The sequence below is a fragment of the Leptidea sinapis genome, chromosome 11, assembly GCF_905404315.1.
Source record: "Leptidea sinapis chromosome 11, ilLepSina1.1, whole genome shotgun sequence".
Lineage (NCBI taxonomy): Eukaryota > Metazoa > Arthropoda > Insecta > Lepidoptera > Pieridae > Leptidea > Leptidea sinapis.
Genome location: NC_066275.1, coordinates 6,690,826 through 6,705,924, shown reverse-complemented (window position 1 = coordinate 6,705,924; position 15,099 = coordinate 6,690,826). Strand labels below are relative to the sequence as shown.

General features: G+C 32.4%; 2 protein-coding genes across 2 annotated transcripts in view; one reads left to right on the top strand and one right to left on the bottom strand.

Moving 5' to 3' along the window:
• The window catches only part of LOC126966965 (peroxidase-like), a 388,039-nt gene that overhangs the window by 9,738 nt on the left and 363,202 nt on the right, over positions 1-15,099 (top strand). The window contains exon 9 of the mRNA XM_050811281.1: positions 668-782. Within this exon, the coding sequence (XP_050667238.1) occupies positions 668-782 (115 nt within the window). The remainder of the gene's footprint in view (positions 1-667; positions 783-15,099) is intronic.
• LOC126966736 (uncharacterized) overlaps positions 1-15,099 on the bottom strand; it is a 394,461-nt gene that overhangs the window by 75,724 nt on the left and 303,638 nt on the right. The gene's annotated exons all lie outside the window — the stretch shown is intronic.

Genomic DNA, 15,099 nt, shown 5'->3' with positions numbered 1-15,099 from the left:
AAAAGGAGGAGGTTCTAAATTAAACGGGTTTTTTATGTTTGTTACCTCAGAACTTTCGATTTCGATAATTCTTTTTTTATTTGAAAGCTAGTGCTTTCCGCTATTTTTTGGTTACTGTCAGTGCCAGCTAAGATACGTTTGAAGCTACATACATATTTATAGGTAATATAGGCTTGTGTCGCGCGCCATGACGAATCGAGAGGCGAGAGCGGGGCCGCGGTGGGATGACACCGCATCCAAAAATATTTAAAACTACAACTATTGTAATAATTTAGTTTACCTTTACGTGGTCCATTATTTTTCATTTCATTTTACTTAGGAGAAATCTAAAAATAGGTTGATTATTAAGTTATAGAAGTTATATAGAATATTATCATTATCTACATTGTTCGTCTGTCAAAATCTCAGGAACGAGAGGATTCAAGTTGATATTAACGTTAAATGTGTATATATATAACTATATATATACATATATAACTATATAGGCAGGAACTTGTAAAAATTAAGCTTCAAAATTAAACTTAACAAAATATACCGTCATTTGAGTAGAATTATATTCTAACACGTCAATCAAAAACCTGCTGAAATTTTGACAGAGTATACAAAAAAACAGTGATTACCAAAAAATTACTACGAGAAAAATAATATTTTATGTTATTATTTGCAGGAACACCCCCGTACCATGCGCGAACATCCACGGATTAGATATATCTCCATGGCGAGATTCAAGTTGCAAAAAGAACAAACAAACTAAAAAACAGAAACAAAAACGAAATGGAAATAAACAGCAGAATGACTAACACTCTATCTTCACACGAATACTAAAGAATTACTTGATTTAGATTTCATAAGACATAATATGAGAAAGGATAGTGTTATAAAAACCCTATCCTACCAATATTGTGAAAAATTTATTGCCGTCTTTTTATCTGTCTATTTCGCTTTCACAGATATACTTCCAGACCGGTTTTGATGAAAAACATACTCTAAGAAAGGACAGGCTTTTTAAGATTTTAAAAGTATTGGAATTTACGTATAACAATAACTTGTATAGAAATTCATGAAGGCACTCAAAAAACATGATTTTTAATACTATTTTAATGCTATTATTTGGAGATTAATAAACATGTGTTCCATGGTTAGGTAAAACAAACCTTACAAGGGTAAGAAGGAACGTTAGTCAGGAAATTCTGTCATTTTTGTTACTTATCTCCAGGCATGGTGACCGTATAGGAACCTACTATAGGTATTATATGTGTAGGTATCAGATTGGAAAATATAAATAAACATTTTTAATAAATTGAATGTTTTTAAATCAATCCCTAAACCAGTCTTAAACGATTGTTTTTATGTAGTTTTTAAGCCCTTATTTTTTTTAAAATTTAAAATTGCTTTTGAGTAAATGAAATGAATTCTGTGTTTTTGATTTTTTTTTTAATTTTGACATTTGTGTAATTTTAAGTATTAGAATTAGGACTCTTCAATTTAAGTCAGAATAATAAATAACATATTTACATCGTAAATATTCTATTGTACGTACACAGTACATTAACTTCATTAGGCGCATCTTGATTTGATATTAATCTTATATAAGCCAGCTAAGAGCTTTCAAGATGAGATGACCAGACGAAATCAAATATATCTTGAAATTGAATTAACGTCTGACCTTTGAGTACATTTCCAATAATTAGAAGTGACAAATTTTTAATGTTCGCAATTTTATTGATCAAAAATCTTACAGCTATTTATAACAATGTTAACAATCTGTTATGATGTTAACATCTACTGCTATAGTAAAAAACATGTGTGTAAAATACTAATAGTTATTTATGTAACTGTTGTGTAATAAGGGGTATTAAAACGCGAATGTGAGTGTGATAATAGTATCACATGAGTGTTTTAATACCTAATTATCAACAGCTGTTGCATTCAAGACTTTATCTAGACCCATTATTTGAATCATCTATAAAAAGATTCTGAAACAGTTAGCTTACTGCTAACATTAAAAAACCAGACCTAGTGACCATTTCATCATTCAAACGATCGTTGTTTTTTAGTTTCTTAATGTTGTACTGAATTTCATTAGAACACTCGTTTGGATGATGTAATGGTTATTAGGTCATTGAGTGTTTTAATGTTGGCAATAAGCTAACTGTTTTAGAATCCTTAATTATAGAGGATTTAATGCATAGGTGTAGATAAATAAATGTACGCACGCAAGAAGTTACTCTTCTTTGGTGTAATAAATGAAAATTCTTTAGAGCATATTTTTATTCCTCGTTCTATTTTACGTTTCAATATGTATAAAGAAGCTATTAAATAATACCACTGAAAATATTATTATACCGCATAATTTAGTTAAATAACGTGTAATTAAATATAATTAAATTATTTTTATTCAATTAAAGATAAATTAGTTCTTTTATTTTAAAACTTGTATATAAATTTAAATTATAAATTGAAATTTATTTAATTCTCGTCCATTGGTTGTGATTCAGTAGACATATGAGTTACAAGAGGCTTGGTAGCTGAAGTATGATACAAATGGTCTAGTTGGTCAGCTAACGTCAGACTTCAGAGTGTCAAATTTGCTTGACGGTGTGCGCGCGAATCGTAAAAATTCTCTCAGATAATTTTCCCTAACGCGCCAAAAAAGTATAAATTTAAAAGCCATTTACTAGTTTTCATCCTTTAAATTCATTTAAAGATTCCGAGAAATATTAGATTCACAATAGAAAAATTAACGATAACTGATTCGCGTTTTATTATTCATTCAATTTTGTGCAGAAGATGTTGCGAACGATTGCACTTCAATTTAAACCTGTTGCTACTGATAGTATGGACTGTATGAAAACTTTATTCAATTCTAACTAAATATACGAAATATATTTTCTTTTGTTGAACATGAACTCAATTTTATTTTTAATTTAAATTTTAAATTCTACTCTTTATTTGAGTGGAACGTGAAATGAGGTGAAAACGAGCCCGTTTACGGTCTGTGACTTTTGAAATGCATTTTATAATTCACATACACCATTATAACAAGACAATCTAATTTTTATTCATATTATTCAGAATTTTTTCAGTACCTTAAAACTGTAGCGCTGCTCTGATAAGGCAATATAAAAAGGTGCTTAGAAAAATATTAAGGTGATATTGAATATAATCTGATAATAAACAATAATAAAATCCACTCTGAGCTACTTTCTGAGCTTCTGATTTTGAGAATTTTTTTTGTGACATTCCAGTTTCTATCTCAAGCACTCTTGTCTCCTCCACCAGTGCTGTCCACTTCTTTTAGAAAATATTAAGGAATGTAAACAAAATTTCAAATTCAGTGTAGTTAGCCTAACCGAAATAATTAAAACATCCAGATCTTTAGAAATGAAAAAAACTGCTGATATGATGGGCATATCTGAAAAAATTATAAGTTCAGTTATTGACGTCATAGCACCATATCTAGCACTAGTTTTTAATAGCTGTATTTAACATGGCGTGGTTCCCGACCTTCTGAAATATAGTAAAATTAAACCAATACTTAAATCGGGACTCACTTCTGACCCGAATAACTATCGCCCTGTTTCAATGTTTCCGAACTTAAGTAACATTTTTGAAAAAAATATTTTAAGCCAAATGCTTACTCACTTTAACACTTATAAGTTACTTCGTATAAAACAATTTGGCTTTACTAGGGGACGCTCGACTACTGACGTCAGGAATATTTTTGAGGCCTAGGAGGATGCACTTGGTATCTTCTGTGATTTATCTAAGGCTTTTGATTGTGTTATAAGAGGATCTGGGCTCGATCTTCTGATCTCATATTTAAATAATAGGATTCAGAGGGTCGATGTAAATGGCAGGAGATCTCCTGGGACTCCTTTCGGTATGGGGGTACCACAAGGGTCTAATCTTGGACCCTTCCTCTTCCTAATTTATATAAATGATCTACCTAACCGAAAAAAAACAGATGGTGGTATTGTTTGCGGATGACACATCACTTATATTCAAAGTGAAACGAGGCCAAGTTTTATATGACGAAGTAAACAATGCTCTATCTGACATCGTGTACTGGTTTAGCGCCAATAACTTATTTTTAAATAGTCATAAAACTAAATATATTAAATTTACCACGCCAAATGTCAAAAATGTAGATGCGAATATTTTATTAAATGGAGAGGTGGTAAAACCAGTGGAATCTGCTGTATTTATTGGAATTACTCTTGATTCCCAATTGCAACGGGGCCCCCATATTGAAGGATTGGCGAATAGACTTAGTTCTGCAGCATATGCGGTTAAGAAAATTAGACGGTTAACTGACATAGATACGGCGCGACTGGTATACTTTAATTATTTTTATAGTATTATGTCCTATGGTATATTGTTATGGGGCAGTGCGGCCGATATTAATGCCATCTTTGTGCTGCAGAAGAGGGCTGTTCGCGCGACTTATAACCTAGGTCCTAAAGAATCATTAAGAGAAAAATTTAAAGAAATAAACATTTTGACTGTTGCTTCTTAATACATTTTTGATAATGTTCTGTAAGAACATAAGCACATTGAGGAATTTTCTAGAAACTGTGACATTCATAATGTTAACACGAGAAACAAACATAAAATTGTTATGCCTACTACTCGGTTGGGTCGAGTTAGTATGTCTTTTGTTGGGCGATGTATATGCTTCTACAATATGATCCCAGAAAATGTATAAAACAAATGTGTTACAAAATTTAAAAGAATTGTTAAAAAAACGTTTGTGTGGGAAAGGTTAATATAGCATAAACGATTTTCTTAATGACACCACGGACTGGGAATAAAGCGGACACTTTCAGGCTTTTTTACTTATAAATGTTTATTGTACGATTGATATCGTACTCATACAATAACCCTACAAAATATTAGAATATACTTACACAGGAATACATAGAATCCATATATTTGTCTAGATACTCGCAAGTAATACGATGTATATTGAATACAGTAACAGTAGATATCCTTGTGACAAGAAGCTGCATCATTTCCCACACGTATTGCATGCAATATTGCAATTCACTCCGGGTCTTCTTACAAAGTCACATGAACATCGACCTGTATGAGGAAATTCTTCTATATGATTTGCAGTCAATATCGTCTACCATTTATGAAACATATATATTTCAATTTTGAAGAGCAATCAATCATCTGAATATCATGTTCAGTAAAGTAAAGTAGTTTAAGTTAATAAGAGCTCTTTGGTAAATAACTAGTTGATTTTTGTCATTTCTGACTAAATTCTTAGATATATCTAGAACACTGCTATATTTTCGCCTGGGTTGTATATAAATAAATTAATACTTTATTTTTCTTAAATTTTACAGACATATAATAGTAAATTCAAGGGATTAAACATTTTTAGCAGTAACTATACATTAATATGTAGTAGCGCTCGTCAACTTCAGACATAGATGTCTCCAATTTAAGCTAAAAATAGACGACGCCCTTGAGACTGAAACACAGTAATGTTTACACATTACTGCATTAGAAATACGTTTCTGTTTCATTTTTACTTACATTACACATTTTCAATGGCTTTAGACTACTTTTTTCCCGACATACTTACCTTTTTATTTTTCAATTGACAGAACAGCGTCTGTCGGGTCAGCTAGTTAGATAATAATAAATTAAAATTTAATAAAAATGATAATTGAAGAAAAATGAAATTATGTTATATTAAAAGGCAATAGAATACGATTATAATTTCATATTTTTGTGAATAATTATTAAAACATAAATATTTTGTTAAATGATATTTCCGGTACTAAAGAGGTCTACAATAATTAACGTAATTAATATTAATTTTAACATTCAATTGTTACATTTTTTGACGTTAAGTCAATATCAGTCAACTATAAGTATTCAGGTTATTAAAGATTTGATGTTCTTTCATAAACTAACGTTTAGTAAAAGCATGTTCGGGACAGCTGCCAATTTTTTCGTTTGAAAAAACCTTAATGAATTTTTCCCCAAGACTATTGAGACGTGCCAATTAAAATTATTACCCCTAGTCAAAGCGAAAAGCAAGCAAATTAGTAGCGTTTTTAACCTAGATTTCAATGCCTTCTATCGCTTTGAGCAGTTTTACAAACAGACTTTTCAATTGATGTTATATTAGATTTTTTTCGTATTCAGTTCCATACAGGGTGGCCGAGAAGTTGACGTCCAAAGCTAAAATTTGAAAGCCTCATGGTGATGAGTATCCGAATCCCCCTATGTATGTACTACGATTTTGCTTAGTTCAGGAGATTATAATTTTTTTCCCCTTTTATCCGCTTTTTTCACCTAATAGTGGTTTAGGACTTATTTCTTATTTCTCTTTTTTTTGAACACATTTAGTTAATTTTATTGTTGTTAATTATTAACTACAGTTGCAATAACCACATACGAAACTATGAATAGTTTGGACAATGCGGAACTAGTTTAGAATTGTGTCGTAAGTTCAAGATAACTGCTCCAGCTGAATTCATGAAAATGTTCAAGGTATCAAAAAAAAATTATGACAGACTCATCCATTCGCAAGAGGACAAGGTTGACCTTTACCTTAAGCTTTAAATATTTCTTTAAATAACAGTTTCATCATCATCATCATCAGCCGTAAGACGTCCACTGCTATACAAAGGCGTCCCCCAAAAGATTTCCACGACGTATTCTGGCGATGTAGACCAGATTGTCGGTCCATATTGTGCCCGGGGAAGGACGCTGCTGTGGGACGCGACTTGCGTCAACACTCTGGCTCCTTCTCATGTTCAAGTTACGTTAGTTGGTGCAGGGGCTGCTGCTTCGACTGCCGAAGACAGAGAACGTCTTAAATATGTCGGTCTCAGTGAGTCTGACATCTTGGCGGTGTTCGGTGTTAATACACTTTGCCCGTGGAGATCAGTGGCGCGGAGAATGTACAAAATCCTATCTACGCGCCTCAATGGGGTTACTAGAAACCAAATCGCTGGCAGCTATTTCGGTCAACGGGTCAACCTATTTATTAAACGCGGAAATGCTGCCAGTATTCTTGGTATACTTCCACGTTATAAAACTTTTAATTTAATGTAATAATAGTACTAAGCAAGATTCGTTATACGATTTTTGTTTTGTTTGAATATATTATATTGGGTACTAAATGTTAAATTGTTAAACGATTGATATCGTACAATGTGATCATTGTAATCCATATTTTTATATAAAAAAAAGCCCGCTGAGTTTCTTGCGCCCATTCTTCTCAGGTCTGAGTCAGGCAGTCTCTTTTGAATAGGTGGAAGTTTTTAACGTTCAAGAAGTGATTTTGAATCCTATTTTGAATAAAAATATTTGAATTTGAATTTGAATATAATATATATCGTACAATTTAACATTTAGTACCCAATATAATATATTCAAACAAAACAAAAATCGTATAACGAATCTTGCTTAGTACTATTATTACATTAAATTAAAAGTTTTATAACGTGGAAGTATACCAAGAATACTGGCAGCATTTCCGCGTTTAATAAATAGGTTGACCCGTTGACCGAAATAGCTGCCAGCGATTTGGTTTCTAGTAACCCCATTGAGGCGCGTAGATAGGATTTTGTACATTCTCCGCGCCACTGATCTCCACGGGCAAAGTGTATTAACACCGAACACCGCCAAGATGTCAGACTCACTGAGACCGACATATTTAAGACGTTCTCTGTCTTCGGCAGTCGAAGCAGCAGCCCCTGCACCAACTAACGTAACTTGAACATGAGAAGGAGCCAGAGTGTTGACGCAAGTCGCGTCCCACAGCAGCGTCCTTCCCCGGGCACAATATGGACCGACAATCTGGTCTACATCGCCAGAATACGTCGTGGAAATCTTTTGGGGGACGCCTTTGTATAGCAGTGGACGTCTTACGGCTGATGATGATGATGATGAAACTGTTATTTAAAGAAATATTTAAAGCTTAAGGTAAAGGTCAACCTTGTCCTCTTGCGAATGGATGAGTCTGTCATAATTTTTTTTTGATACCTTGAACATTTTCATGAATTCAGCTGGAGCAGTTATCTTGAACTTACGACACAATTCTAAACTAGTTCCGCATTGTCCAAACTATTCATAGTTTCGTATGTGGTTATTGCAACTGTAGTTAATAATTAACAACAATAAAATTAACTAAATGTGTTCAAAAAAAAGAGAAATAAGAAATAAGTCCTAAACCACTATTAGGTGAAAAAAGCGGATAAAAGGGGAAAAAAATTATAATCTCCTGAACTAAGCAAAATCGTAGTACATACATAGGGGGATTCGGATACTCATCACCATGAGGCTTTCAAATTTTAGCTTTGGACGTCAACTTCTCGGCCACCCTGTATGGAACTGAATACGAAAAAAATCTAATATAACATCAATTGAAAAGTCTGTTTGTAAAACTGCTCAAAGCGATAGAAGGCATTGAAATCTAGGTTAAAAACGCTACTAATTTGCTTGCTTTTCGCTTTGACTAGGGGTAATAATTTTAATTGGCACGTCTCAATAGTCTTGGGGAAAAATTCATTAAGGTTTTTTCAAACGAAAAAATTGGCAGCTGTCCCGAACATGCTTTTACTAAACGTTAGTTTATGAAAGAACATCAAATCTTTAATAACCTGAATACTTATAGTTGACTGATATTGACTTAACGTCAAAAAATGTAACAATTGATTGTTAAAATTAATATTAATTACGTTAATTATTGTAGACCTCTTTAGTACCGGAAATATCATTTAACAAAATATTTATGTTTTAATAATTATTCACAAAAATATGAAATTATAATCGTATTCTATTGCCTTTTAATATAACATAATTTCATTTTTCTTCAATTATCATTTTTATTAAATTTTAATTTATTATTATCTAACTAGCTGACCCGACAGACGCTGTTCTGTCAATTGAAAAATAAAAAGGTAAGTATGTCGGGAAAAAAGTAGTCTAAAGCCATTGAAAATGTGTAATGTAAGTAAAAATGAAACAGAAACGTATTTCTAATGCAGTAATGTGTAAACATTACTGTGTTTCAGTCTCAAGGGCGTCGTCTATTTTTAGCTTAAATTGGAGACATCTATGTCTGAAGTTGACGAGCGCTACTACATATTAATGTATAGTTACTGCTAAAAATGTTTAATCCCTTGAATTTACTATTATATGTCTGTAAAATTTAAGAAAAATAAAGTATTAATTTATTTATATACAACCCAGGCGAAAATATAGCAGTGTTCTAGATATATCTAAGAATTTAGTCAGAAATGACAAAAATCAACTAGTTATTTACCAAAGAGCTCTTATTAACTTAAACTACTTTACTTTACTGAACATGATATTCAGACGATTGATTGCTCTTCAAAATTTAAATATATATGTTTCATAAATGGTAGAAGATATTGACTGCAAATCATATAGAAGAATTTCCTCATACAGGTCGATGTTCATGTGACTTTGTAAGAAGACCCGGAGTGAATTGCAATATTGCATGCAATACGTGTGGGAAATGATGCAGCTTCTTGTCACAAGGATATCTACTGTTACTGTATTCAATATACATCGTATTACTTGCGAGTATCTAGACAAATATATGGATTCTATGTATTCTTGTGTAAGTATATTCTAATATTTTGTAGGGTTATTGTATGAGTTTGAAGCTTATATATATTTGTATTTTAGGAAGAATAAAATTTGTAATACCTCCTCTGCGATAAAGTCGTATTAGTGTTTTGTTGGTCTATGTACGTGGGTAACACTGAAAATGTTTAGAACTGGCCAGTTGGAAACATTGCTAATGAAAACTTTTTTGAATTTCAATTTTAGAACTCTTTGTTTTTGTTAATTGGCGGCAAATCTCAAAATCTTGTTACACGTAAAAATGAACCAAACGCGAGAACATTTTCGGTCAATGATTTATTATGACTTTCTTTGTGGGCTGCGATTAGCATTTCTTAATGAAGCCCCATCTAGTGCCACTATTTACAATTGGTTTAACGATTTTAAGCGTGAACGTAGCAATCTCAATGATGATCCGTGTGAGGGACGTCCTTTAACAGCGACTAATGAAGATAACATCAGTGCTGTGCGACGCATGATAGAGGAAGATAAGAGTCACTCTCTTATTTTATCAGCAGATCATGCAGCAGATCACTTGACTAACAGCAAGCCTAGGCATTGCTATGAGTCAAGTTCAAAAAATATTACACGAACATTTAAGCGTCAGGAAGCTTTGTACCACATGGATTCCCTATACTTTAACCGAAGCCCAGAAACACCTTCATATGGACTGGTGTCGCCAAATGTTAGATGAGTTCAACGGCGGTGAATCAAATGCTGTATTTGACATCGTTACAGGTGATGAAAGCTGAATATATTATTGTTTACACTGTTTATAAACGATATTTCCAAAAGTATTCAAGAATCAAATTACGAGTTATATGCAGATGACTTAAAAATATATCGTACAGTTACTTGTTCAGAGGATCAAACGAAACTACAGAATGATATCCATCGTGTAATGTTATGGTGTAAAAATAATTTGATGGAACTCAATGCGTCCAAATGTCATTTTATAAAATTTTCTAGGAAACGAAAGAAATTGGAGAGTAAATATCATATTGATGGCATACAAATAAATCAAATAAACCATATCAATGATTTGGGTGTCATATTAGACGAGGAGTTGAGATTTGATAAACATATTGACAAAATAGCTCACAAAAGTTTTAAAATGCTTGGGTTTTTCTTACGTAACACCAAGGCTTTTACATCAATTCCTACGCTTAAAATACTATACTATTCCCTTGTAAGATCTCAGGTTGAATACAATTCGGTAGTTTGGTGCCCCTATTACAAAACGTACATCACTAGGATTGAGTCAGTTCAAAAGAAATTTATATCCAAATTGAGTTATGTCACTAATAATTACACTATTATAAGTTACAAAGACAAATTAAAAATTTTCAATATGAAAACCTTAGAATTGCGAAGAAATGCGTCACAAATTCTTTTCTTATATAAATTATTAAATAATCAATTAGACTGTCCATTACTTCTATCTAAGATTGGATTATGTGTACCACCTTATCCTTGTCGTATTAGTACATATCTGCCAGTACATGTACGATTTTTCAGAAACAATTATGGCTCAAATTCACCTATCCAACTTATCTCAAAATTATATAACAGTAAATTCCATAGTAATAGTAGTATAGATATAAATTTTAATACATTTGGAATTTTAAAAAATACGCTTTTGAACCATTATAATTTGGATGTATAAAATTATAGTTTTTAGTAATAGTAAACACATATTGTAGTAGTATTACTTAACTTACAATAATAAATGAAGGCAACGCTGTGCATACCTATAAGTTAGATATACAAATATAAATATAAGAAATTTTATATTATAAGTAGTCATAATATTAATTGTGTGTCTAGTTGGTAAGCCTTTTCTAATAAATAAATAAAATAAATAAAATAAATATATTGCTACGAACTCGAAACCAAAAGACAATCAGTTCAGTGGGTGATCCCTTTCGAGGATCGGCCAACTAAGGTAAAGAAAGGAAGAAGTCAAGGAAAAAAGATGATTGGCTCATTCTTTGGTCGGCAAGGTACTTCGCGACAGTTGTGCTGGAAGACGGAAGGACAGTTACTGCAGACTATATGTCAATCACTGTTTGCCTGTTGTCTTGGAAAAAATTCGACCTCAAAGCCCTCGAAGCAGGATCTGACTTCGAAAAAGAGGAATTCAATTCGATTGATTTTTTTATGTATGTATATTTGTCGGAGAGTTAGAATATAAAAGTAATATGGATTTTAAATCCAAATAAATCTCCGAGATATATATATATATATATATATATATATACACCGATACATCCCCATTTCCGTGATTCTTCTTTAGTTTGATCCGGAATGTTTGCCATCTGGTCCCATAAAAATTTGACATAGTTTGGCCCAGTAGTTTTCATTTTATGATTTTTTTTTATTAATATTTTTATTAACATTATTTGGGAATATTTATGTTTATATGATGTTGCTATAGTTTGTGTACTGATTTTTACGAGTTTTCATTTAGTTTGTTTATATATTATTATTATTAACCCGTTTGCCAAAAAATGCGTCGTAGGCTTCTTGTCATTCATAGCAAACAAACGTTCTTCACGATATTTCAGTGTCTCACAAGAACATGAATAATCTATCTATATTGTTTATGGCACGTGGAACCTTTTGAAAGCCTACCCATGGTGCCAAGCCAAATGTAATAGTAGCAGATACCTACACTCGGCACGCGTGAATTTGAGTGGGATAGCTTCGTCTAGAACCAAACAACCTAAGCGGTCAAGCACCGACTTAAACCTTAACAATAAGTAGCACATACATATAATAGTAATAAGCATAAAAATTGTATAAAATTAAATCTCTATTAAGTTATTTTATACTTTAGAGTTTTTGAAGTCGGTTTTTTTATACGTAGTTTTTTTTTATTCATAATATTATTATAAACACTTTTTGGTTGAAAACTTTTAAAACATCATAACATTGAAACATTTATCCATACACCGTTTATACAAATAAAATAAATTGAGGCGTATTCTGGTCCAACACAATGTCGGAATACAATACAACGCTGTACAGCAAACTCAACACAAACTGTAGTTCGCGAACAGAGATAGGAAATATAAGTCTAGCAATTTTTGTTGCGATTTCCGTTAGAATAAAATAGTGGCTGAATTGATTAAATTTACATTTTATTGAACAGAACTTTGAATTAACTTAAAAAATACAAGTTAGTAATTAAAGCATTGAAAATTGTGATATAAAAGTGGTGTAGTAATGGCGCTACTAAAATAATCTTGCTATAAAATATTATTACGAATAATATTATGTGTTTTCAATGCATTATTATTTTCAGAACCTCTAAAATGGGTACGTTATTGTTTGAAACCGTAAAATTTTTTTCAATAAAAATTTATTGATTTATGGTCATTGAATTAACAAAACCGCCCCAGTAAAAACAAATAAAAACAAAGAACTAAAATGAAACCAAGTCGCGCAGTGTTCCATTTTGAAATACCGTATTATTTATTTCAAATTATTGTTTTACAAATGGCCAATCCAGAAACTATATTTTTAACAAATAAGAATTGTCGTTATATTTTTATCATGATTTGTATTAATAGCCACTTATAAATAGTTAATTCCAGTAAGTGTTACGTAATTCTGAGCAGAATAATTTGTCACTCATATATTTAGGACCTTTATCAAGAATAAGCATGTTTTAGAACTTGTTGACAGCCGAGTCTTCTTCGTAAAGAACCAATTTTAAATTGGTTTTTGAATTTTCAATGTTATCAGTTTTCATGCTTATTTGTAAATAACATAAATTGTGTACTTTTAAGTCATTCTGAACCGAATAAGTTGTCGCTTATACTTTTAACATCTTGTTGAGTTGCCTACAGTATGTCTTCTTTTCCAAACGACTTCTATTTTCTGTATGGCAGCTGATTTAATAAAGTACGATATCCACTAGTAAAAGTGTCATTACCAAAAGGATCTTCTAATTTAAAAAAATAAGTGCTAACCTCACAATACACCTGTACCTACGTGGGTAACACTGAGAATATTTGGAACTGGCCAGTTAGAACAATTGCCAATGAAAACATTTTTGAATTTCAATTTTAGAACTCTTTGGTAACCTAATGAAGTATATTGCATTCATTTGTCATTAGTTTTTGTGAATTGGCGGCAAATCTAAAACTCTTGTTACACGTGAAAATGAACCTAACGCGAAAAAATTTTCGGTCAATGATTTATTACGACTTTCGTTGTGGGCTTACTCAACAATAAAGCTATGATAGGATGCGATTAGCATTACTTAATGAAGCCCCATCTCGTGCCACTATTAACAATAGGTTTAACCAGTTTAAGCGTGAACGTAGCTAAATGATGATCCGCGTGAGGGATGTCCTTTAACAGCGATTACTGAAGATAACATCAGTGGTGTGCCACGCATGATAGAGGAAGATAAGAGAGATGTATCAGCAGATACTGGTAAGCTTAGGCATTGGTATGAGTCAAGTTCAAAAAATATTACACGAATATTTAGGCGTCAGGAAGCTTTGTACCAGATGGATTCCCCATACTTTAACTGACGACCAGAAACACCTTCACATGGACTGGTGTCGCCAAATGTTAGATAAGTTCATCGGCGGTGACTCAAATGATGTATTTGACCGTCACAGCTGGATATATTGCTACGAATCCGAAACCAAAAGACAATCACCTCAGTTGGTGTTTTCTTTTGAGGATCGGCCAGCTAAGGTAAAGAAAGGAATAAGTCAAGGAAAAAAGGTGATTACCTCATTCTTTGGCCGGAAAAAAATTCAAAAAAAGATTTTCCTTCACCACGACAATGCTTCAGCGCACTCCGCAAAATGGATTGTTGAATATTTGACTATGGCGGGTGTCGAGATAATGAGTCATCCGCCATACAGTCCTGACCTGGCGCTCTGAAAGTAATGATAAAATTCGAAGTATTCGCTTTACAAGCCCTGAAGAAGCGGTGAAGGCGTACGAAAATGCCACAGAATAGACCCCTAAGCAAGAATGGGCCCACTGCTTTTCTCAGTGGTTCCATCGAGTGCGACGATGTGTAGAGAGGGACGGAGGTTACTTCGAAAAACAATTAAAGTATTGGCAGCTTTCTACATTGAGCCGTTTTTCATTTTCTAAACATTTTCAGTGTTACCTAGGTAAATTACAAATACACCTTGTATGCAAGAAGATGTTTGTTACGTAAGTAATATACTTATTAAAATAATAAAAACAGTAATATATTCCCAAATAACTCAAGCATTGCTAATTAACTTATGGTTGCATCTGCGGTCGCTGCACCTAGTGTTTCCAATGCGTACTAATTAGGTATTTTGTTCACCCAAGTCATGTTTAGAACAAGAGGACAAAACACAATATATCCTAAGAAGAAATAATAAATTACAAAGCTCCTTAGAAGATCAATATTTTCGTTTAAAGGTGAAATCAAGAAACATATTGAAGCACTACTTTTCGTTGTAATATAATCAC